At 47.5% G+C, this 26,444-nt stretch overlaps 1 protein-coding gene across 4 annotated transcripts in view; it reads left to right on the top strand.

The window, feature by feature from the left end:
• Window positions 1-26,444, top strand: part of LOC126540344 (serine/threonine-protein phosphatase 2A regulatory subunit B'' subunit beta-like) — a 72,436-nt gene that overhangs the window by 33,011 nt on the left and 12,981 nt on the right. For 2 of the 4 annotated variants that reach the window (XM_055075985.2, XM_055075983.2), the window contains 9 exons: window positions 8,111-8,332; window positions 9,422-9,525; window positions 14,206-14,308; window positions 18,063-18,137; window positions 20,132-20,218; window positions 21,757-21,913; window positions 23,654-23,702; window positions 25,166-25,252; window positions 25,716-25,860. In XM_055075985.2, the coding sequence (XP_054931960.1) occupies window positions 8,111-8,332; window positions 9,422-9,525; window positions 14,206-14,308; window positions 18,063-18,137; window positions 20,132-20,218; window positions 21,757-21,913; window positions 23,654-23,702; window positions 25,166-25,252; window positions 25,716-25,860 (1,029 nt within the window). Of the gene's footprint in view, window positions 1-8,107; window positions 8,333-9,421; window positions 9,526-14,205; window positions 14,309-18,062; window positions 18,138-20,131; window positions 20,219-21,756; window positions 21,914-23,653; window positions 23,703-25,165; window positions 25,253-25,715; window positions 25,861-26,444 lie in introns of all 4 variants that reach the window. The other 2 variants (XM_055075984.2, XM_055075982.2) reach the window with 1 other exon arrangement.

Here is a 26,444-nt window from a genome sequence, read left to right as displayed (position 1 = left end):
AGATCTGTCAGCATCTGATTGCTGATCGAATCGGGACCCACAGCACAGCGTCTTCTTAATTTGCTAAGCGCCAAATCCAACTCACGAAAGGTGAACGGCGTATCCATGGTATGGAATGCTTCAGACAACAGAGGGTTCGATACTCCTGCTGATCTGCCAGATGTGTATACGTCTGCAAAATCTTCTGCAAGGGTTTGCAAATCTTTTCCTTGCTTTAAAGCAAGTGCTTCGAATGGCCTGTGTAGGCGAATCTTTCCGGATAGGCTATTCATTACTCCCCATATCCTTGTCATGGGAGTAAACGCCGATAAACTCTCACAGAAAGCAGCCCATTGAACTCGTCTTAATCTTTTTGTGTGACGACGGATGACAGCGTTTATCCTGTTGTATTCAGTTTTCGCAGATGGATTTCCCGTTTTTCTCATTAGTTTTCGCTCCGCTCTCCTACGCGCTGCGCAGAGGTTCTTTAGTTTCAAATCAGGAGTAGGGAAATGATCTGGCAGTTTCAACGTTGAGGTAGCCACTCTTTTGCTCCGCAGCATATCTGCGAACAGCTCACCAGGGGATTCGTCCAACGCTTCTCTGTATGTGTCCCAGCGGGTCACAGCACAGAATTGTCGCCCAGCAGTGTGAAATCCGGTGATGTTGGTGAAGATGGGAAAGTGGTCACTGCCCATCCTGTCTGGGGCCGTTGTTGACGATACGACAAGGTCTATAGAATGGATCACGAGGTCTATGGCACTCCATGAATCTGGTGGTCTGAAGAAAGTCGGTTTGCCATCGTTCGCGATACACAAGTCAGCAGCTTCCGCGGCTGTGACTAGTTCCTTGCCTCGGGAATCTGCAGTCTTATCTCCCCAAAGCGAATGATGTGCGTTAAAGTCCCCACAGATTATTATAGGAGAGGGGCAACGAATGCAAAGGTCCTTTATGAACGCCTCCATGGAGACCTTCCTGCGCGGACTTATATACACCGACACCACACTGAGTTTTCGTTTTCCTAGGCACACTTGCACAGCGGCGACTTCCAAGAAGGTAGAACAAAGGTCTTGCACTGGTAAGGTGACGTGAGGTATTTCTCGCCTGATGTATATCATCGCACTTCCATTTGCAAATGATGGTATACTCGGATTTCCATGTCTGATGTACCCTGGGATCGTCCTTCCATTTGGGAGACCGGCCTCCGAGAGGGCTAGAATTGGTATAGGTATGTCTCGAAGGAAAAGGCTGAGTTCAGAAAGACGCTGTAGAATACCGGCGCAGTTCCATTGCATTATTAAGGGCACTTTTTGACGACGGAATGGACCAAGTGGGCGAGACATTGCCATTATGCTACTGAGTGTATGTGGAAGTAGAGCAGAGTATTACTGACTCAAGAGCCAGCACTGCTTCCAGCATATCCTTCGTTGAACTAGCAGGCATCTTCGCGACGTGGGAACGTAGTGCCGTGAACAAAGCGCGTATCACATGCTGGCAGTTTTCCTGCTGACTGTTGCCAAGTGGTACTTGAGGTCGGTTTACTGCGGCCGCATAGGTGCGCTTTTCGGACTCTTTTCGAACAGGTTTCTCAGCCGCTGTGACCGTTTGCGTTGGCTCAATAACTTCGTTTATCGGTGTGAGACGCGGGAAATGAGATGCGTACTCTGTTTCCAAACCAGTTAGTTGTGGCGCTCTGGACGTCTTCTTCGTGTTCGATGGTGCGCTTGCACTCTTTGGACCGAGAACAAACATCTTATTTCTTCGCTGAGCAGCTGTCCGCGCCGGGCATCGACCGTAGCTAGCGGGATGGTCACCGCCGCAATTTGCACACACAAAGTTGTCTTTACTTGCACACGTCTTAAAGTCATGAGGTCCCCCACAGCGCTTGCACCTCTGTTCCCCACGACAGTACTTAGCGATATGTCCGAAGCGCTGACACTTAAAACAGCGTGGTGGTGTCTCCACGTAGTCGACAAGCTCATGTCTGGTGAAACCAAGGTTGATCTTCTCCGGGCGTTCAGAATTTGGAGCAAATGTGAGAACCACCGAGTTAGTGCGCCTTGACTCCCATTCAGATGATGAAGTTTGGACCCGACGGATGATTCTTCTTGCATGGAATACTCCCTGAGGTCTCAGGTAGGTGAGCAGCTCCTCATCCGAGTACCATTTAGGGACTCCTCTAACAATGCACGTGTTTTTCATATAACTGTGTGGGACACGGGCAGATATGACTATGCCACCGATATTCTTGGTCTCTAGAAGGACGTTGGCTTGTCCTTCTGTCTCTACATTTAAGAGCAGTGCTCCCTGTGCTGTGAAGTGGCTCTTCACTGGTGCGCCACCGAGAATCGTTTCAAGCTGAGAATACAGGACAATAGGGTTTACTTGCCTTAAATCATCTCTTTCGGACGTTGCAGTGATTAACACTGGAATGCCCTCCGCCCTGTCTTTACGATGGCGCACAATTCGGAAACCACCCTCGTCCATGTCTAGGTCTGAAGCGTTCGCCACGTTGTCGTCATCGATGATAGTTGACTCGTCTTCAGATTCACTAGTGTCTTGTCGCTTGCAGTCAGGCTGGCTTGTACAAACCAGCTGGCGTTTCTGACCCGGTGTCAGCCCTTGGGAGGTCATGGTGCAGCTAAACCGGCAAGTCTGCAAACAATCTGGATTCGCCAGATATTTTTTTTTTTCGTCTGGTGATTCTTATAGGAAATTGTGTGCATGCCGACTGTTCTTTTTTTTTTTTTTTTTTTTTTGCAACCTCTTTGAGATGTGAATTGCGCAAGGACTTTCGGCCTTCCTCCCAATGTTTCTGAAGGAACCGCACGTGCCGACCGGTTCGGTCGTCGGTTGAGCAGCACGCGCAGCTTGCGCTGCGACTGACCCAAGTCGACAGCTGCGCCCGAGTGCAACCTAACTATATATTGTTACGGACGAGATGGATTTGTTTACGAAATGATCGAGAGCGACATACACAGCGAAGGGAACAGCTTTCAGAGCAGTTTCGAGACAATGTCCGTCATCGCTTATACTCCTTGGCACGAGCGATCTGCCCCTGCAGAGTGCGACCGTGGCGGCGCCTGCAGAGTTGCAACGACACAACTGCGCGCGCCCCCGCAAACGACAAAGCCCGGACGCGCTCGTAAACGAGAGTCCTATAGCACGAGTTCGCTGACTGCCCAAGAGCTGATGGGTACGCGGTCCTTATGTAGCCGGCGCGAACGTTTGCACCGTTCGTGTTCAGACCTTTGTTTGTAAGGGAAATCGTGGCTCCGTGCGTACGCTATAGGTGCACGAATTTCTCTTGAGTGGACTGTTCTCCTATGCGGACTTTCTCTTATCGGGGGCTACAAACTCGTCGGATACGTTGTCGCTGCGCTCCGGTGCGGGCTTTGCCGAACTGGTGTTATGGGATAGAGGAGTAACCAGAGGCGCTACTCGAAGGCGCCGAACTCTCGAAGTTACTCGAACAAGCGGCCCGCGAAGACGTTCGAGTGAAGCGCCCGTAAACCTCTCGGTGGAGCTTTCGCCGCCTTCAGCTTGCCTGCGTTGCACAAGACTTAATTGACGCACACCCTTTGCTCCGAAACGTAGCACCGCTGTCGGCGAATAGCCATATATTATCTGTACGTGACTCTGCACCAGAAACGCTTGAGTTTGGGCCATATCTGCCTTATTCAGTTGCGAATTACTGTTACAGGAGGTTTAGGCATACCGATCGTGAAAGAAAAGAATGACGCGGCCGCAGATTCAGGAGCAAGGTTGGAGCGTTGGGCACGTGCATGTGATACATCTTGGGATTAGTTGATGTGGTCCCCAGTTTCGGCTGCAGTGCGCCGGCTTGGTGAGGCGCCGATCCCGACGTATATATGAAAGGCCGCAACGAATTTACGCCCTCAGCTCAGTGAGTCGCTGGCCATTTCAGTGCGCGCCGGAGGCATTCCAAGAATCCGAACGTCTGAATGGTTGACTTATACAAGCTTGCATTCTCCGCACGCGGTTATTGATAGATATACCAGTCACTCTATCGCACATCAAAAAATGACCGTCTACTATGATACCACGGACAATCTTTGGTTGTGACTCCTTTCTTGTGCACTAGCAGATGCATACGCCTCCTACATAATTTTATATGACCAGGGAAGCGTTCCGGAAGTTTTCTTTTGAGTCCGCTCCTTCTGGTTAATTTTTATGGCAGAAATTGTGTGCTGGTTGGTAGGCTTCCGAATACGGGCCCTGCCGACATGCAATTCTCCGTGGTTTCGCGATTATGGGAGTTTCTCTAGCTGTTCCAGTGGACCTTGGCGTCATCTTCACTTTTCACCTTCAAGTGCCGCGAATCGCTTTGTGTACACTCCCGGGAATGAAAACTTCCAAAAATAGAAAAAAAAAAAAAGAACGCTTCGACAAATTCACACCCGCATGAATGAAGTTCATTGGGGCTGTGCACGGTCTGCACGTCGCTGCCTTCTCTCTTGCGAGGAGGACACAATTTACGGGAACAGTTAACGAGCCGAAAAAGATGTTGGCAATGTCCCCAAAACAAGACAGAAATTCGTGTCGCACTCAACTCTGCACGTCTTGTCGCGACGGAACTGGCCCCGTCACGACATGGTTGACACCATATATATATATAGGTACGACAGAAATTGCTGTCGGTATATACGGCGTATCTATAGCTTTATAGTGCGTGATGTCAGCACGTCTGATTGCGCAGTAGGAAGTCCTGGAACTGCGACAAGCAATTCCGTTGCGAATGATTGACTAATCGCTGCGGTGACTCAGGTGCCCTAGATGGCGTTCCGCAGCCGAGGACGAGGTCGCGAGTTCGCATCCAGACCGTGGCTGCCATATTTCGATGGGGGCGAAATGAAAAAACAAAAAAAAAAACAAAAAAAAAACGCCCCTGTGCCTGGATTCAGGCGCACCTTAATTGACCCCAAGTGGTCCAAACTAATGAGAAAACCTTCACCGCGGCGCATATACCTATTAGCCTGCCGTGCAAATTTGGTATGCGTTCATTTTCGAAATCTTAAATAGACGATACGTGAAAAAAGGAAACCATCGCAGATTTGCGTAAGTCTGAGCAACTCGTTCACTAAAGATAGCGAAACTGTGAAAGGGCCGAAGTGCTCATACACTTCAGAAGTCCCACAGGGGTTGATACTTTGCCGCTGCCCGAAATATATACAGAAGACTTTGCAAAGGCATCCAAAATATCCTCCGGCAATTCCTTCGCTGTACTCGACCCATTGAAACGCTTCGCTATATCCGAGCTACACTGTGAAATAGCAGACAGTTTTAGTTTAGCGTACGCTATAAAATAGTGGGTCATCACTGCACATGCGCAGAATGCTAAACGACCCATAGCGTATATCGTACGCACGCTATTTCTCAGATTTAGCGCTACCCCGTCTTTGCGTGGTTTACCTAGTTTACGTAAAACAAGGTGGAGGTCCCGGCTGCCCGCTTCAATTTGAATTTGGCGTTGCTTTTGTAACATCACTTCGTTCGTAGCAAATGACTGTGTAAACGGATTTTGCTTAGTCTCAGGCCGCTTCGACGACAGAGTATTATGGATAACCTTGTGGAGTTTTCAAGATCGCTTCTCGTTTCGAACGAGTCCAAGCCTAACGAGGGAAATGGGTGGATGTTATGAGCATCCCCTTTGGAATGGGGCGATGGGTTGCGCCACCAAGCTTGTATTATTTTATTAACTAATGTCCTATATACCTAGGTTAGAAAAGAAAAAAAAGGAAAAGGAAAAAAAAAAAACCGACGATGAACCAAAGTTTCTGGACCCCTATTGTGAACTTTGCTTTGTAGCGAAGCGAAAGCTGTATATGAGAAACCTTCCGCAGTTTTTTTCGGTGTCTGGCAACAGAAACGGACTTAGCGATGATTTCTAACAAACCCATACGGGTGCAGTACGGTGGTGTAGATGTCAAAATGTGCACCAGATTAGAACGCTCGCCGTGCAAAATAGCGTCACGTCAAGGTTATCACAGTATCTAAACAGGAGAGGTATCGGCGCTAAAAACAGCTACGTTATCGATGAGGCGGACACGTATAGTTCCTACACCCTAATGACAACATGCGAACGAGGAGCGCCAGAGGGAGCAGCAACGAGAATGTAAACGGCCCCCGCGCGATACGACCACGGACGAAGAACGTTCCCGCGATGCTGAACGAAAACGACAATCGCGAGCTCGGGCACCTACGAACAAGCAACGACGCCAGACTCGCAACGCAAAAAAAAAAAAAAAAATGACAACCATACCACTCTGTCAAGATGGAACAGCAGCGAAATCACTTTGCTTTTCGTTTGAGAGCTTTGACTGTAGTCAGCTTTCGCTCTCATCCCATCTTCGCAGAGTGGAATGGCATGGAATAGTCATTTTTTGTTCGCCTCCGTTGTTTGTAGTTTCCCTTTTTGAAACATTTGAGATGTCAGCGCCACCTATTGGTGAAGCCTGGAGATGGCCGCGACGGCGGCATATGGCCTCTGAGATTGGAAGATCTCGCAGATCTGTAAAACTGTAATCTCGCAAAACTGTAATAAACGTGCGCTCCTTAGCGTACGTTGTACAATAGCGTATAGCATACGCTATCGTTGCGTACGCTATAACTACATAGTATTCGCTATATCCGGCGCGTGTTTCTGCATGCTGCGCCGGTCCTGCGCTGTAGTCGAACGCGTCTGTGCTTCGTCGATGCCTAACACGCCACCACGCATTTGCCGCCCCGACTGCCACACGAATGCCGCCGTGGGGCAAGCCCATATAGCTTCTCTGTTACGTAAGAAAATGAAGGGCAGAAAAGTCGACAGTGCGTTCGGCCTCTTCTGTCGTGACGCCAGAAATATGTCCCAGAGTGCACGACAAAGCTTTTAGAGCGCAGCCTGTTCCTGCGGCGAGCGTTGGCATCGGCCTCGGCGTAACCGAGCGAGCGAGGACGACAGCGAAAAATGAGTGAGTGAACGCAGAGCGGGAGATGAAAGACGCGAGCCGCGAACAGCGGAGACCAATAAGAGCGGGCCTTTCAGTGACGTACGCGTGGGAAACTGGTGTCATCCGCACCCTCCCAACCGCTCGATGCGTATTCGTATTTGGTCTCAGCCGGACGGCTCGTTTCGTACTATCGTCTCCTCGCGTCAGCGCTCGTCCGTGCTTGTTTGGTTTGCTTGATTTGGTCTCGTTCGCGCTTGTTTCGATTGTCATAGTTTGAGATTGTTTTTTACAATGATGAACCTAAACCGAGACGTCCTGATGGAAAGGTTTTTGGAGACAGTGCGCCATATCCGATTCTGTACAAACCGGACCCTGAAGACAAGGACGCGGAGGCGACACCTAGTACCTCATTCACCTTGACTTTGGAACATGGCGACGCTGCAACAACAGAGAGCACACCAACATGATTATGATCAGTGGCAACGACGTCATCTTCGTAAGACGTGGTTCGCGTTAAGGACGGAGAACGTAAACACAGCGTCGACCTGCCAGGAGACTAAGGAAAAAACACGCGACATCTCGCACCTACAGAGGTGAGGCGAGATTTTCATGCTGTCACGTGATTGCCGCAGCGGCTCGCCACCAGTTGGTGTGGCCGCGTTTTAACGCCAGCGGCGCACCGCGCGCACTTTACCGCTAGTGTGTATGGAGCTTTCTGCGGCGACGATAGCTCCGAGATAGCACCAGAGTAGCGGCCGTCATCTGTTCACCGATGACGCCTTCGATAAGACATGGGGCGAGCGCGTCAAAACAAAGCGCTGCATGAGCGGAGCTCTATCTGCGGCGGCTGCTCTGAATCGCGCCCACGCGTCACCCGCGCGCTGCCTCTCGCGTTCTCCCGGTTTGCGAGGCAGTCGCGCCACACTTCGCTCGTATGCAACGTGCCGCATAAGACAGATTGTCCACGCCAGCCGATATACCGCGAAATGAAAACACGTATACACTGCAGCTGCGCGCAAATTTCGCATTCGGGAATATCGTAATCGTCTGTAATTTTTTTTTTTTTTGTCACAACGAGTGAAAATTTCCTGTTTTGTGTTATTTGTTCTTGACTGCGAAGTGAAACCCACGCATGCGCCGATATAACCCTCCCCTCTTTATATCTCGTTCCTTAGCAGAGCCAGCACGAGAAGGCGTTCGTGGAGTCCCAGACGGCGTCGCTGAAGCGGGTGGTGCGCTCGTCGACCAAGCAGGCGAGTTGCATCCCGCGTTTCTACTACCCCGCGGGCAAACCAATGACGCCAGCGCAGCTGGACGCGCACCTGGTCAAGGTCAAGGCAGCCTTCGCCAGCCTCAGGGATGGCCGGGCCACCAGCACAAACTTCAGCACCATCATCAGGGTGAGATATAGATCCTCCTGCAGACCCCGCGCATAGTTTACATCGCACGTATACTGCTATTAAAGAGCTAATTCCTCAGGACATGCAGACGTGCCCTGAAGAACCTATTGTCCACACCTAATTAGCCGCTACGTGTGCCGATGAAAATGCAATCAGTTACTCCTTTTTTCTTTTCGATGCTTTTCAAAGCCGTCTTCGGTTGCAGCCACTGGTTTTGATGTATGAAGTACCAACACCTATGGTGTTTGCGGTGCCCTTATCCTGGGGGTGTGGTCAGTGGTTGATCTGCTGCGTGCCGCTTTGGCGTGCAGAAGTCCAAGGTCTCTTTTCGCTTGTTTGATCTCTGGCAAAATGGCGCGACCCACGTTGGTGTATGGCCAAGAGTCGCGCGGTTGAGTAAAGCGGGTCACAAATAAACAAAAATGAAAGTACGAATACGACATGAAACGAAACCAACAAATACAAATTTTGAAATTATGAGCTATCTGAAACAGATAAGCATTGAATAACAATAATAACTAAATAAATACGACTACAAAGAAAAGTGAGCATAGGAGCAAGGAGAAATCTTGGCACACAGTTCTTCGTGTCTCTTGTCTGGATCGTACGTACATGACATTCTTACTGTCTCTCTCTTGTCAGAAAATCCAAAACGGCATTGGAGGAATTCCCGTGGCCGAAAGGCGCGACCGGTAACACTAAATAAAAGGACCAACAAAAGGCCAATCTTACGAAAGAGATCCTTCAGAAGAAGTTTTCCTTGGAATTAAGAAAACGACAATGAAGAGTCCATACAAAATGTTCTAATGACTCATTAAGGAGGAGGAGAAGGGCAAAAAAGAAGGAAAGGTAGCGTGGTCAATCAGACACGCGTCCGGTTTGCTAGGAATTGGACCCCTATGCGGATTGCGACACCCTTTCCTGTCCTACCTGCGAGTGATGTCGATTGTGTTCAACACCTTGCATTAATTTCAGCCTGTGGACAACTGTCTACGACAACTGTCGCTGTGGTAATCGTATTCAGTGTTTAGTGTAGCCTCTTCTGTACATGAGCCGTGATGGTGATCTGATTTGATTGGCGTTTCGCAGGCGTGCGGGGTGCCTCTCTACTGGAAGATGCCGCTGTTCGCAGCCTGCGGAGGAGAGTCCCGCGGTTACGTCACCAGCGACGTCTTCATCGACTTCTGGAAAAGGTAGTTTTCATGAAGCTCTCTCTCTCTCTCTCCCTCTCTCTCAAATTTTACTCTTGCAATACAGAGTACGGCAGACAGAAGTGCCTTTATTTCCACTTCATCAAGTGTAGCAAAGAGGGGAAAAAAGTATTTTATGGAACGAGATCGAGATTTGGTTTAACCATCCCTTTGAGTTTATTCATTTCAGGCCGCATTCGGTTTCTATCGCACCTCTGACATAAGCAGCGGCCTCTTCGTGAAAGCTTGTGTTTTGTGTTCGAGTAAAATGGACGTATACTTGTCACTAGACCGCAGCACGAAAACGGTGACGTCAGCATCGTTCTCTGAGGTATAGAGCCACACGACGGATGAAGCTGTAAATTGCGTCCGAAGACCAACTACGACGAGTCCATCGATCACATGAATATACCTCTAGCTTAAACATTTCGCTAGAATAGACAACATTCTTGTTTTCTTTCGCACGCGATAAATGTTTGGAACGCTTTGGCCGAAGATCGGTTTCCAAAGTTCCCCAGGAGGGCTGCATCCTGGATGGACTCAGTGGGGACTGCTCTTTTGCTGGCCCCCTCCTAGTCCCGCTCACAATGAGAGGACTTGAGGTTCACATGCATGAATGAATGAAACGGCGCGAACACGTGATATGACACGTGATTGGTCCTCGGGGGGTATGTTATGGACTTTGAAAATAAATGCGTGGTGCCTTTTATCTTTCCATTGTCAGCAACAGGGGCACGCAACTTGAGAGGCGAAAACCAAATTTAGGCGGCGCCTGTTAGTTTCAATTAGCTTAGCTGAGTGATCGCACGATTAGATGCCCCGTGGCGTGTGTGTGCTCGTTTCATTAGGGCGCGTCATCTATACTGTTCTCCGGCGGTAACCACATGGAGCGTTTCGCAGCGTCTTCTCGGCGTGGCATCGCACGGCATTAGCCCGTCCGCTATACGTCGCGCAAGGACAGCGCGGCTTTCGTGCCCGAGATTGTCACCATGAAGAGAGAGAGAGACGTTCTGGGTTAAACTGGCGTAAAGTGTACTGATCATAGCGGCTAGCAAGATCGCTGAAGTCAGTTGTGGGCGGCAAGGCGTTCATTTTCTCCTTTTCAAAAGGAAAATAAGCTCGTAGGTATACGTTGACTTGAGGTCCACGCCCTCGTAGCGCAGGAAAGCGGTTCAAAAGGAGGAGGGAACGAGCAGTGTTGAGGCAATAACGACCAGGTTTTTTTCGCAACCATCGGCCAACGACGCGTTGGCAGGCCTTGCTTTTTTCGAAATCGAAGGTAAACACTGTAGTTCGCCGAGTCCTATTTTCGAATCTATAGCCTAGCGGATCCTGAAAGGCTTCGCGTTTGTTCTCCTACCCTGTTGCTCCTTTCTTTATTTACAGAAGCAAAAGGGAAAACAGAAGAAACAAAAGAAAATTAAGGAGGCTTCTTTAAAAAGATAAAGAAAATTATCAGAGAGCTAAAGGTAAACCAAAACAGCCAGACTGTATAGCTGGCTCTCTGCCCTGGAAAAAATAAATAACGAAACAACACGGAGTGTAGGAATTGGGGCGGGGCTTAAAACACGGGCGTACGGTTCCCGATATAGGCTGCACGTCTACGCACCGGTGACTTCACTGCGTCTTCTCCGACTCTGTGCTTTTCCTGAGCGCTCTTTAAAGGAACACTTTGGGGCACCGGAGTACTGTTATTCTACTAGTTTGACTCGCTGCATGGTTATTTTCGTGAGTGGAGCACTATAGTTGCTACAACAAAAAAAAAAAAGAACGTGAAATGGGGCAAATATGGTGGATTTTAGACGAGGAAACTGTCGAAACGTTGGCACTAAACTGAGGTTCTTAACTTTGTTCGACTGATTACGAGTGTCAACCTTTGAGGTCGCTTCAATTTACTCGACGATAGAGCGCAGTTCTGAATATTCTCAGCCAGCCTACAAGCTTTCAAAGGCAGACCCCTGGGTTCTGGACATTTCGGCTTAGGAGTAAATTCATATTTAAATATATTACGTTCAGGACGTGCTGGAGCCTTTTCTTGGCGCCAGCTACTCCTACTCACATATATATTGGGGGCGAGGACTTACGGAGTCGCCATCTGTCGGAAGCGCCTCCCTTGCGTAGTATGGTATTAGGGATCACGCGGTGCGTTCCTCATAGGTTTCGCTTACGGCGCTCAATAAAAACATCACGCGGCAGCCTTCCTGGACATTTATACAGGTATTCTCGAAACTAGGGAAGTTTTTGACTGTCGATGTAATAATCTTGGGCAAACTGAAAGCACAGAATCGTTTACCGACGCTATCTCTTTACCGAATACGTACAGTGAACGCCACTGCGCGCGGTCGCCGCGATGGAGTCTCCCGAAAGGGCTTCTTGCGTGAAAGGTAGGCAAGTGCTGAGAGTAAACAAGGTGAAATATGTTCTTATAGTTGCTGTCTGTATAACAAAAGGGAGCATAACAGAATGAAGCCTCAATGCAGCGATCGCATGGGTTTGCAGCGGCCGACTGCGCGTCTGCATGCATGTCCGTGAATAATGTTTTGCTTTCTCTGTGAGCGCGTTTTCGTACTGTACCGTGAGCTTTAGGCCGCAGCATATGAGCATTTGACAGTACACTAGCAACCATTGTTGCGTGGACGCTATCAGAACTGTTCAAAAATAATTTCGTTATAGAGACTCCGACGCTTACGGCGAATGTGATGTGCCGTCGCGACGATTCGATCTTTTTTTGTCTTCTAAATTGTTGGACATTGCAATATTATTTCTCAAGTTGCGTCGCACTGTATGTTTATCGGTCTTCCCAGCATGCGATTTCCCTCTGTTTCTTTTTCGTAATTCAGTGCATTAAATCATAGCACAAACATGACCATATGCCATGCATTTTTTTAATGTGCGTCTCACCGCTCTCTTTCCGTTCCAGTGAACTTGCCAGTATCTAGGATCAACAAGTTCATAGATCAAACCATCATGACATTAGCCGGGCAGCGGGCGCGGGCGAGTGTCTCAGTACGTGTTTTCTGCTACTCACCGAACATCGCAGTCCCGGTGCCGTAGCAGATCTCTTCCTCGCGTCTGTGCTTGCTGTTTCGCCAGCCAAGCTTCACACAGCTCCTTGTCCTGCGGCTACGTGTGAATAAGGCTGACACCGGCCTCCGTTGCGTACGTCCGGCACTGAGGCACCGAGCAGTAGCCTAACATGCTGCACGCCTCCAAAGGCAGCCACTACCTATTATGGTACTTTCAAATGTTGTCAAGCAGGCACCCAAGGCGGTAAAGCCTCACCACTTAATCAGAACCGCGGCGCAGGTGGGACTTTAAACTTTCGTTTTCAGCTCGCTTCGGCGCTTTCGAAGCAGCCGACGCGGCCGCTGTGTCCACTTGATCCCTCATGCCACGTCACGCCGACGGTGGCGCCAGCTTTTACAGTGGTGGAGCTCGCCCCCAATATAAATAATGAAGGCCACATGTATTAGAAAATTACGTTAAAATATCCTGAAACTTAAAGTCAACTCATCTAAATAAGTCAAACACACATAATATAAAATTCAAGCCACACAGCTTGCTTACAATTGAATATAAATACTAAATATTTCCCTAGAATATCGCTCGCTTCTAGAAATCTTATAGGGCCATTGAAGCTAGTCTTTGCAATGAAATATGTTGGCCCTTAGCTTCGAATCTCCTTGAGGCCTAAGGGCCTACGGCCCTATGTCTTTAACTTACGTATTAAATGTAGTCTTTGTGCATCATGCCGCAGACATGGTAGTAGAAGATTATCCATTGTATCGATGGCATCACATACTAAAGATATTTGCTTTTTTCTCTAAGACACCAGCTGGAAAGACTACCCCCAACCATTTGTTGACTAACATGAGTTTATGCCAGGTAACTACCATATCATTCTATATCGTACGCCCAAAACGTCCACGCTTTACACTAGAAACATTTTCTGAACAATAGACAACCGAATAAAAAAAATTATATGACGTTGAGTGCTTCTACTGATGCCGAAGCAAGTGTACAATGAGTCGTTCATACGACTAAATCATACAAAGTATAATTAGCAGAGAGAAATCACGTATCCAGATATTTTGTGTGAGCTTAGTAGTCCGCAAGAAGCGACGTTTATCAGCGGAAGACTATAATCACCACCACCACCACCACCACCACCATCATCATCATCATCATCATCATCATCAGCAGCAGCAGCAGCAGCAGCAGCAGCAGCAGCATATGTTATGTCCACTGCAGGACGAAGGCATCTCCCTGCGATCTCCAACTACCCCTGTTCTGTGCCAACCGATTCCAGCTAACGCCTGCGAATTTCTTAATTTCACCACTCCACCTAGTCTTCTGCTGTACCCATTCTTGTACTCATTCTCTTGTACCCATTCTGTCACCCTAATGGTCCAGCGGTTATCTAACCTACGCATTACATGACCTGCCCAGCTCCATTTTTTTTTCTCTTAATGTCCATTAGAATATCAGCTACCCCCATTTACTCTTTGATCCACACCGCTATCTTCCTGTCTCTTAACGCTGCGCGTAGCATTCTTCGTTCCATCGCTTTTTGCGCGGTCCTTAACTTGTTCTCAAGCTTCTTTGTCAGACTTCAAGTCTCTGTCCCATATGGCAGCAAGACTATACCGCGCGGCTAATACGCGTTTGCGATCTTACCTGCAGGATAGTGTCCACTGGACGCGACGAGCCGACGTGGTTCGTCAAGATCCTCAGCAAAGCGACGAGGAACTACCTGGTGCCTGAGGACTTTATTCCCATGATGCAGGTGAGCGATGACTAGCCGCGTCAAGTCTCTGTGGTGTGCACTCGTCCACGCTGCCTTACATATAAGCTAATCGGCTCGCTTTTCACGTAATTTCCGTTTTTCACTGTGCTATATATATATAGCAGTATGCCTGCGTTGGCGAGAGTGCATACCGATGTTACGCATCTTGCCAACGTCTAAATGACTTCCCAGCATGATTGTTTGTTCAATCGTCTAGTTAGTGCCGCGATTCTGTTCGCTACTTGAAAGAAACACCATGTAATGCATATTGAACCTATTGTATTTCCCCCGTTTGCCGGAAGTATACAACATGCGATAAACTGGTTGCTCGCAGCCAAAAGACAAATAAACAAGACAGAAAGGCTCACACCTGCGGCACTGAAGCATCCCCGCACTTTCGATGCGTCGACGTATGGCCGCCTAACATTTATTTTGAAATTTCAGCAAGCGGGAGGAAAGTTCACTGCGTGATGCGTAATGATTCGCTCTTCAATGATCGTTGTTGCTCAGCTAGTCAGTGGGTAAATCTCTGCGCAACGGAGCTTTTCTCTTCTGTTTTCGATGCGTATAGGAATGTCGTGACGCGTAAACGCGAATTCTGATGTAAACGGCTGATGTGCATGCGGTCACGTGTATTAGACTTCCATCCCATCGCCTGCCGAACGCGAATAGCGAGTACATTTCGCTAAGTCATGAGACATGTCACTAAACAACTGGTACATACCTTGGATTATAAGCGGTCGCGCATGCGTTTGGCCCTCGTACACACTTTTCACACATAGTGACAATCACAGATATGGTCACTCATTTTTGTGAGCGAACGTCAACGGCGTGTCAGAGGAGCAGGGCGATCTTACTAGAACAAACTAGTGTGTATGCAAGTAGCGAGAATTGGTGATAGCTCTCTTTCTTGAACTACTTGGTGCATTCATGGAGAGATGTAAATGTGTGATATATCATACTGGCAGGTGTATGCACTATAATGTTCCGCCTCGTTCATTCGTATACTGAATAACATTGCGTTCGAGTTACATATACAGTTAGTCAAAAAATGAAGCGCGATAAAAATAAAATGCAAATAAAAATAAAAAAGCAGGCGCACAATAGCGGACGTGATTTCTAGACCACCGACACAGTGAATGAGGAGGTTCTGATTGCGTACTGTACGAACTGCTATGACCGCAGTATAGCGCGATTCACATTTTTGAAGTACACGTTTCATTTCAGATTCATGTCGTATCGTATTTATTCACTGAAGTACATACAAGTCGCACAACATCACAAAACTAAAAGAAAGACATTATAAAAGATGACATTGCGATGAATCCTTGAAGTAGGAAATGTCACCGCAGAGAAATGCAGCCTAAAAGTGTCACAAATTCTAAACATACGCTACAGATGCACAAAATGTCACAAGAGGGAAAAACTGGCGCAAATCACCGTTCCATAGCGAAACTGCGCACAGTGTCACAAACGTGTACATTGCACATGCATGTATCTACTACCTACAACGTCATTTTTACCGGCAATTATACTAATATTTATCGACAAAATGGCTGAGGTCCGAAAATTCAAAGCATCAAGTACACTTTTCAAAAGTCTTTGCGGAAGTCTGAAATGCCGTTTGCCCCCCTCCTCCTCCTTCTTTATTTTTTTCTTTATAGGCGCAACATCGGGCCCAAACTAGCAAAGTGATATTACTATTCTCCCATTGTTCACGCCATGGTTAGTCAACTAGTTCATAGAACGCGGTTTTAGTTGTCTCGGTCTCGCGACAACTCGAGGTTCGCGCAGGTATCCTATACGAAGGCGCAGCTTTATATTTGAGACGTGCCTCGCTTCTTCGCTGTGCCGCAGCAGCGGCGGCGTTGCAGGTCGGGGTGTCTCGTTCTCCAGACGGCTCGCACGGCCGAGCAACAGGCGGCGACGTCGGAGGCCTGGTTGAGGTATTTTTGAACGAGGGAAGTTGGGGTGCGCGGGGTGGCTGGGGGGGGGGGGGGGGGGGGGGGGGCTAGGAGCTCGCAGTTTGCGCAGCTGGCTGCGAGTGACGCCACACACCCGCCCGGCCGGGTCGCAAATCCTTTGAGTCTCAGCGGTTCTTGCTCGTGAGCTGACTGTCGCTGCGCGACCGACTTTGAGAAATCGCGTCTTCCATGGGCTGGAGGGAAGGGGGGAGGGGGGGGGGGGGCGATGCCACGTGCGGGCGTCCATTGAAAAGCGAAGTCGCGCGCGATGTGCAACTGGGCGGCTGCCGCCGCCTGCACTTTGTCTTAAGGTGACGAGGCACTTGAAGTGCGAGGCGTGCTCCGGCGCGCGAGGCTGAGCTCGGAGATCCGCGTGCGACGCTCTGAGACGCGAAGACGCGCGCTCTGCGGGAACACATTCGCTCGTTCGCATGATCGTGCTCCACGATTTGCTGACGGAAGACTTGTATACGTTCCTCTTTTTCTGAAACGGTATGGCGCTAAAACAGCTTCCAGAGGACATCACTGTGGCGTTACAGTCAACCAATATTCGTCCTGCAGAACAGTTGTTCACGAAGTAAGAAGTAAACGCATAAATAAATACTCATGAGGCGATCCACCTTTGTAAATATAAGTGGGGTGAGCCAATCGTTTACATACGTATACTCTTCGTGTACGGGTGCGTGTGTGGGTGGGTGTCTCTCTAACGTGACGGTGCGCTTTATTACGCGAGGCTCCATACCGCGCACGCAGTCATTCGCGTGGACTACTAAGGCATACATCATGTATATTTACGCGATTGAGTCGAGCCATATTTTTTTCCTTTCCAATTTATTTGATCCTTTTTTTCCTTTTACTGTGGATTTATAATTAATGGTGGCACAGCCTGCTCTCCGGTAGCATTTGGCATCATGATTTTATGACTTAGTAAACAATGACAACATCCCCTAGGTGGTTTTCTTCGCTTGTCGATAGTCTGTTGACACGTAACCTTGAATCAACATCCGGGCAATGCTTAATCAGAGTTCAAGGAGGAAGTTCTTGCCATTCAGGAGCTCCTATCTAAATACACAGGAACTGAGGAATCGTTTAGCTCGACGTCCGCACCATCGGATTCGATGAGGTTTGTTGTGTTTAAAACAAAAAGTTAAAATCTATACCGACTGTGGGGAGTACGTTATGTTATCTTGGCCATAAATTTCTTTTTCCACAGTAATTGTTGAAAATGGGAAAACTTATAAAGTTTCAAGCGTAAAGTTTGCAATTCCGTTAACTGAACGATCAAAAAATACTAAACCCTGTAACCTGCATCTACTGAGAAATTTAAAGCAGAAAAATTTGGCGTATTACACGCCGCTCTGAAATGCACCATTAGTTTCTGAGGAGGGCTTTTGCAAAACATTTGTAAGCATCGGAAGAATTTCACCTAATCTATATCCATGCACTAAATTTTCCCGCTTCATATGCGATAACAGATATTACATACTGCGAGACGTGCTTTCGGTGCAATATTACGGATTTGTAAACTTTGTGGTTCAGTTTTCTTGACAATTTATGTCTATTTCTTTGTAAAAGCTGTTCTGCTCCCCAGAGTCGGTATAATCCAGTCTTTTATGCTAAATGCAACAAATGTCATTCAAATTACGACAGCCCAGTGAAATTTTCCATGGCGTCCTTAGTTCTACATAAGTATCTGTACAGACTGCCTATACACAGGGAAAATTGCTTTTTCCAAGGAAAAGCAGTGTAAGGCGTTTCAGTATCTGCTTCTGCTTGGTGTTTCTCTGCAGGATGTGATAGACACCCATCCGGGACTCACCTTTCTCAAGGAAGCCGTGGAGTTCCACTCGAGGTATATTAATACGGTGAGTGCACTTCCTCATATACGCGATTACAGTCTTTGTATAGAGTGTACCACCCAGCAGCAGTGTGACCAAAGCTGATTCATATATTTACAAAGACGGTAGTGCAAAGTGACACGTCGTTAGAAAAGTGGTTCGCTGACAAAAAGAAGAAAAGGAGATATGGGTTTTTGCCATTTGTGTTGCGCAGAGAGCAAGCAACACCATCTGGTGGTGTGGCACGGGAACCTAGCTTTGCGTCACGTGACCGAACTCCTCTCACAGTGGTTGAAGCGCCCGCGACATCGCTTGCGTTCGCACCGATAGAAGCACATGCTGCTCTCACGGACATCGAACAGTCTTGGCGTGCTTAGCAAACCGGACGCTCGTCTGGTTGGCCTCCCTGCCTTTCTTCTGCTTGCCTTCTCTCTCTCTTAGCGCGCTACCAAGGTCTGCGATGTGGACGACGACGACGATCAGAAACTAAGGAACCAGCTAAGAAAAGCTAGTGCTTAAAAAAAAAAAAGAAGAGCAAGCGCTTTGATAACTTTCGGGGCTAATGCAGTACTGGTATAACGTAAAGTCGTAACGATTCATTCGTCGCTCGATTCTATTGCTTTCTGTGATCCATCGCTCCCGACCAGCCAATCCTTGTGATAAATTAAGCGGAGTGCCGCTGAAATAACAAAGCGCCATAAGGAAAAAATGGAATCCAAGCGTTGCATTGTTCCGGTCCAGATCTCGTGAAATCAACGTTCGGTTAGTGACCTGCTTTACTGATGATGCTTTTACTTGACCAGGCGGTGGCCTCTCGAGCGCTCGATAAACTTCAACGGGGCGCGCTGCAAAAGGATGAAATTGTACGCAGAAACAGCTAACTTTCAACGAGTCTGCTCAGTGTCACGCCCCTCATGACTTTTCGAACGGTGCGGCAATATGCTGTCCCCACTTTCTTCTTGTTTGCTTCCTCTGCTCCCAATTTTGTCGCCGTTTCAATCGGTTTAGGAAGGAGCGGGATCGTTGCTCCTCCTGCTCGTTTATGGTTTTGTAAAGGCACGTATACAGGCTCTTACCGCGCATGGTTCCAACAATATGACGTTATCGCAATCTCTGGCCTTCGTATTCGTCTCTTGGCAACGATTATTTAAAAAAAAATGAAAATAAAGGAGAGTCGAAATCGCAATGTGACCAGGATTGAGCTGCATTACAACATGCCTTACTTCTGTCGCTATCTTCTAGATAAGTACCGGTTCGTTGTCCTTTGATACATTTATTTGTAAGCACTGACGGAAAAATATTAGCTTTAATGCACAGAAAAAGCAGCATACCTCAGTGACTGTTTCATTCCCTCAACTCACTGGCTACAAGCAGTAGAACCTCCGTATACACGATAATGTTCAAATGCCCTCCAATTGATATTGAAGTGAACCCCCTCCCCCCTCCTACCTCCCCACTACTGATAGCACTGCAATATACCGAGAGAAATTCAGCGCCACGTTAACAATTGCTGCAATCTTTTGAAACCGCACATGCATACCAAGGACTCTTTCAAACGGCCCTTTATGTACGCACTATTTGCTTCACGCAAATATATACTTGAATAATTTCACAACACTGTTAATTTGCTCCTTTCGTATAATTGGCTCCTTTCGTATAATAAAACACAGCAAGTATTATCCATTCGCTTGCTCAATACTTCTGTGGTGTAGTGGTGAATGATAACTGTGTAGTAGTGAGTGATAATTACTCTTGATAATTGAGCCATTATCGAACTATCGGATGGCACTATATACTGGTTGTATGAGATCCCGCGGCGTACCGCACATAATCATGCGAGCTTCGGAAGTACTGCATAGGGGCCTGTATTAAGAGGTATGCTCTTAGCAACATTACGATGGGCCTGTTGTCTTACAACGTGAAATAATGCATGAAAGCGCACGGTTTTCCAACGTTATGTTTTATACTGCACGCTTATTTTATCCTTTCTTTTTTTCTGATGTCAACCTTATCTCTTTCAGGTAATCGCTAGGATATTCTACTGTGTAAATAGGTCGTGGAGTGGCAGGATCACCATTCCCGAACTCAGGAAAAGCAATTTCTTACAGGTAAATGAACTGCGTTCCTTTAATCTCCTGACGAAAGAGTGGATGCGTCGTCGTTACTATACAATAATCGCGGTCAGTTATGTTCGCGGTTTCCGTGAAAATAATTTTAAAAATATGTATAAGAACCTCGCAGGTCCTCGTATGCTCCACTTGAATGACTAATGAGATAGCGTTATGAGATCTTATCGTGAGATATTAATCTCTCGTCATCCGCGTGTCTTCTTCTCCTACGTCACGGTCATCTGTGAGTCGTTTTACATCACGATCCACTGTCACTGCCAATACCGGCCTACTCACGCTTCATTTTACGCTGCGCCTCCGGAATTTACCTGCGTTACGAATCCGCGTTCAACACGTTAAAAATTAATTTAGGTTATGTGTCTCTACAGGCCAAAACCACGATCTGATTATCAGGCACGCTGTAGTTGGAGGCCCCAGATTAATTGTTACCATCTGGGGTTCTTTGACGTGCACTGAACGCACGGTACATGAACGTTTCATTTTTTCGTTTTTTTTCTTTCGTTCTTCTTTTTTTCTGGATTCCGCTGCTGTCGAAATGCGGCCGCCGCCGCCTCAATCGAACCCTTGACCTCGTACTCAGCGGCGCAACGTCATAGCTGCTGAGCTACCACGGAGACTCCGGGCACAACGTCGAAATGCCAGCTGTGATCTGTATAACGATATCGCAGTAAAAAAAAAACAATAATTACTAAATCTCGTTCACCTATCATGGGTTCAATGTAAGCCTCTCCCCGGGCGAGCTCGCCACGCTAAGCGAGACCTGTCCTCCCCTTGTCATCCAATTTTGGCGAACGACGTGCGCCCTGCAGTACTCGTTTCAGTCAATCACCGCTCCACAGGGGACACGGGTGATTTGCGGTGCATCTGCTTACGCGTGGACAAACAAGGCGAAGGGTTCCGCCCGTATGGAGCGTGCGTAGTAATGAGAGCCAACGGCGAGAGACGCAAGGCGTCCATAAACGTCAGCACCTGTCTCATGAGCAAGCTCTCTGATTGCCGTTACGACCACTTACGGTTATAACTCACCGCAGGCACCGGTCGCGTATGTTCTGCTCAGTTCGTTTGCGGTTGGCTTGTTCATTTTCTTTCTTCAGGTTGCTATGAGGAAAGGGGGCGAAATATTGCCGGCATTAGTTTCCGCTGTCTGCTTGCCTTGCGAAGTACGTCCAGTTGGTTCGAGTGTGTGCATGGACGCGCGTTTAGCATTGTACGAAAGGCTTTAATATATAATACAGCGCGCCATCGCGATGAACTTGACATGACCGGCCAGTGTTTGGCGCGCTTCTTGCACCTGATATAAGTTATTTTTCCTCCTCTCTCTCTCTTTCTTTGTATTTGTTGAGAGGCCTGGTGACGCGTCGTATGATCTCCATAACGGAAGCTTCACCCCGTCCTTGCCGCTTTGAACCAAGTTTGGGTGCTCTCGAAGCACAGTGACCAGTTCAGAACAGCGTGACACGGCTTCACTTTTGTGCTTATGGTAGCAGCGACCGCAAGTTCTGGCCGTGTACGCGCAGGTTTTGTCCCTGCTGGAAGACGAGGAGGACATCAACCAGATCACTGAGTACTTCTCGTACGAGCACTTCTACGTCATCTACTGCAAGTTCTGGGAGCTCGACAAGGACCACGACCTGTACATCGACCGATACGATCTGTCCAGGCACAACGAAGGAGGTGCGTGTCCGAGTAACGTGGAGTACTGTGGAGAGTATTTATTTATTTATTTATTTATTTATTTATTTATTTATTTATTTCAATACCTCTAAGACCCGAAGGTATTCAAAAAGGGAGTGGGGAACAATGTACACAGGGAACAAGAGCAAAATAATGCTGTTGCTAAGAGTATAAGTAACATTCAACTGCAGCTTTAAATGCAATTATATCGGTCAGTTGGTCAATATAGATGGGCAGATGGTTCTAGTCATTCGAGGTTTAATTCGGGCGTTGAACCGTTCCTTGCTGGGCTGGTGGTTCGTATCCACAGAATAGACTAATGAGCGCTAAATGAAGACGAAGACAAGGTTAGAAACACGCGGACAAGACAAATGCTCGTTTGTCTCGTTTCCTGCCTCGTCTACAACTGTCTTCGTCTTCATTTAGACCACCTTTTCTAGAAGATAGCCTCGAGTCGCGGTATGCGTTAAAAACCCGAGCCACGTCGCGACCGAAGCGCCATCTTCCGACGCTTTTCGGTAGTCCTTGCACTATGACATGGCCTCCGAGATTTACCGCGCGCCGCGGTGGATCTCGGAGGCCATAACCATCATTCCGTGGCGGGCTTTGACGCGATCGAGGCACCGCGAAAGCTACTTTCGAACTGTTCCGAGTATTCCCGTTCGTCCACTGTAGACCTTTCGTTCCTGTTCATCCACTAATCGCTAGAATCCCAAATTGCTTAAGAATACTTGGAGTTTAGAGTTGATTACTGTTTCGTATAGCAAAGAAATTTAATGGGAAGCGGCACTTCGGAAAAAAAGAAAACACCACTGCCGGCACAAGCATGCATGCCGTACACCGTCGTGTGCGATATATAATTATGCAGGCATACTGTCCAAAAGCGTATCGATAGTGTGCGTCGTCGGGTCACCGAGATTATTGCGTCTTTACTCGTAATTCCTGTTCCAGCGGATAAAACCGTCGTTAGCCTCTTGATTCACGATGTAAACGTTTGTGCACGCGGCCCGTTCTTGCCAGTTTTAGTCTGTAGTGGTGGCGAGGATGGAAACCACGGACACTAAGCTGCGGATAAATTAAACCCCCTGTACGCCCAATATTTCCCCATTTCGCTTCAATGGACTGAGCATTGCTACACACGACCACTTTGCTGAGGGCACCTGCCATGTTTGACCGGATGTTCGACTGGACGCGTTCCTTCACCAATCGCGAAAGAATAAGCTTTCCTTTCTCGTAATGCTTGCAGCTAATAAATAAAGTCTGCGCGTCCCTTTATCCAATGATTCAATTACACAAAAATTATGAAAACAAGGAAAAGACCTGGCAGGATCGACAGTGCGCTAATTGTAGATTTATTACTCTGAAAATTCGCTGTAAAGTGCACAACCCACCATCCTCCCACCTTGAATTTCTTTCAATGCAGTCTGCAGCGCTCTGGAATTTTTTTTGTGTATGTAATTTAGACACATTTATCACCGATGCGCCGTAATCCGTGAGTGAAGGGTTTATAATTGCACAAAATCAATATGGCTAACTGGGCTCCTTGTGCTCATATGCAGGTAAATCATCAGAAGAATGACATTATAGATTTTACTGCTCGGTGCGAGCAGAAAATTCTGCGACAGAGGGGGTCGGCGCTCTTTTAATGCAGCTCTGTGTTTACTTCTTGGCCTTCTCAAGTATTGTCGCTCAGTTCGTTTTGTTCTGTAACTTGCATCTCTCGTTCCGTTTCCACTCTAGCTATCTCCATGCGGATGATCGACAGGATCTTCTCTGGCGCCGTCACGCGGTAAGAGCTTATTAGTTTCGTATACATGAGTTATAAGTGATATTTAAGATCTCGCACTAATAATTTACTCACTGTTTAATGTGCTCGCCGACGATTTGCAATTCTTCATTGTCATTTTCCGAAAAACATCTAGTGTTTCTTGTCGTGGACAGCTGCCTTCGGACTCTTCCTTATTTTTATTTTTTTGACATTAGAAAATGAATACTTCCTAATGTCCGCCTTGTGACCTTATTTGGGCTCATTACTTAGTATGCTGGTACAAGAAAACTACATAACCTCGCCCAGGCATTTTCAAAAAGGCGATAGCCTAGATATAATGTGAACTATATAAGAGACACATCACATATGTGTCACTGACCGCGTGCTTTATCAGATGGTGCGGTCGCGGGCGTGAAAGAGGCTTTTATGTCTGCGTAAGGTAACGTGAAGTTCGGCTAGTTGGCGTCATTCTTCCGGGGCGGGCGTGTTGTGCTCAGATTGGATGAACACGGTACGAATAACTAGCTTCTGGCCGAAAAAAAAAAAAAAAAGGCGGACGAGAGGCAACGACAGATACTCGTGTCTGTCGCCTTCTCTTTTCCCGTTCAAAAGCATTGTTCCTTCGCCCAAATATTTACCGTCTGGCCCAGATAAACACTGTGTTGAGCAACAAGTATGACAATTGTCTGCCTTGCGTAGTTTTATATTTATCTGTTTATTATTATTTTATTTCGTTCTTCCAGTTCTTCTTTCGTTTTTTTTTTCTTTTTCTTTTTAACACGCCCTTCCTTCAATACAAAGACTTAGATAGCTTGTACAGGACTTTAGCAGGATAGCTCGCACGCATGCTTCAGTAGTTCTGTGTGGCAGATGCTGATTTTGCAAGCCCCATAACAGTGCATCCTGCAGACAGCACGCCTGAACTGTAGCCCTCGATCCGGAAGTGGACTAGACGGACGAAAGTTTTAGGAAACTAGATATAGTAACAGTGCACAATAATGGTGAAAGACGCAAAACGTGTTGTGTGTTCCTCTATCCTTGGCCCTTTGTACACTGTTACTATATTCGGGGGGGGGGGGGGGGGGCGTGCGAATAGGAATCTCTTGAGACCGAATCGAATGCGCATCGAATAACTAGGGCCCGAAGCGAATCGGACGGAATATCAAATACTTTTCCAATAGCTTTTTATTAATGATCATCCGTTTTCGCAATTAATATAAAATGATTTTCACGTCCCAGTATTCAAAAATTTTGCAAGTACCTCTCATTACATTGCACTCTATGAAATGTTGCTTATTAAAAGCACACGTGGAGCATTATGAACAAACGAATAAGCGACTATTCGATTCGTTACTCGAAAGTTTCTGATATTGGCGTGCCCTTACTATAGTTCCACATAAACGGATGCGTCGTGGCCGTGCAGTAAATTGTGATAGCCTTCGTGTAACCCTTTTCGCCGGCTTGTTCATTTATTTGTTCTCCAGGGGTCCTATACAGAAGGAAGGAAAGATGAGCTACAGCGAATTCGTCTGGTTCATCATGTCCGAGGAAGACAAAAGGCATCCGAGGAGGTACGGTCACCTTGTCTAGAGTGTTCCTAGCGTTCGTTGCTCTGATTAAAGCCTCTGTGACACTTTGAAATCCGATCGCTTGCGCTGACAGCAATTAGAATCTTTTCTTACGTTTCAACCACCGTGTATATACGCTCGTAGCAACCCGTAAACAACACAGGAGAAAGGATAGCTAATTGTGAGAACAGCCTCCGCTTGCATGCGAATGAGCGGGTCATTACAACGCGCCGCCTTGTTCGTTCTTAACGACGGCCGGTACCACTGAAGGCGAGAGCCTTGTCCCACTAACATGACGGCACTGAAACCGTTCCGGAAGGTAAAAAAAACGCGTTTCTTTTGCCATATGTCATAGCGTCCAGTACTAACATGGAGTCATCCGCGAAGCTCTCGGCGTTCGTATATTGCAAAGCAGCGGAAGCAAATATGTTCATTTTTTTAATTGTTTGGGCGGGGACACTTGCAGCATAGAGTACTGGTTCCGATGCATGGACATTGACGGCGACGGGTACCTGTCGATGTACGAGCTGGAGTACTTCTACGAGGAGCAGCTCACACGCATGGAAGCTCTGGGCATCGAGACCCTGCCTTTCAGCGACTGTCTCTGTCAGGTGAGGATGTTATAGACTTACCGTTACCGGATACATGCCTCAGCTTTCAATACGACAACATTTTAGCGCTGGCGAACAAGGACAGAAGGCAGCCGTAGACAGCACGACGCGCATCGTGCTGTCCACGTCTTCCTTCTGTTTTTGTTGGTCAGCGCTAAAATGTTGGATCCAAGTTCGAATACCGACACGGGTCAGCATGCCGCAGTATTAAAACGAATAGCTTTCTTCGCCTCTTTCGCCCGTTTTCGTGATTGGTCGACGGTCTTATTCGGCAAGAGAAATGTTCGTTCGCTCGCTCGCCGCTCGTTTGTTCGTTCGCTCACTCGTGCGTCTAATCATTCGCTTGTTCGTTTGTTAGTTCGCTCCCTCACTCGTTCGTTCGTTCGTTCGTTCGTTCGTTCGTTCGTTCGTTCGTTCGTTCGTTCGTTCGTTCGTTCGTTCGTTCGTTCGTTCGTTCGTTCGTTCGTTCGTTCGCTCGCTCGCTCGTTCGTTATTTCATTCCTTCGTTCCTTCGTTCGTTCGTTCGTTCTATTCGCTTACATTGATAATCATCTGCGCTATCTTTCGCTACGCACTGGCGATGC

Source organism: Dermacentor andersoni, chromosome 2, assembly GCF_023375885.2.
Source record: "Dermacentor andersoni chromosome 2, qqDerAnde1_hic_scaffold, whole genome shotgun sequence".
In the NCBI taxonomy this organism is placed as follows: Eukaryota; Metazoa; Arthropoda; class Arachnida; order Ixodida; family Ixodidae; genus Dermacentor; species Dermacentor andersoni.
Note: the sequence above shows the minus strand (reverse complement) of the source record. Positions and strands in the feature narration are given on the sequence as shown.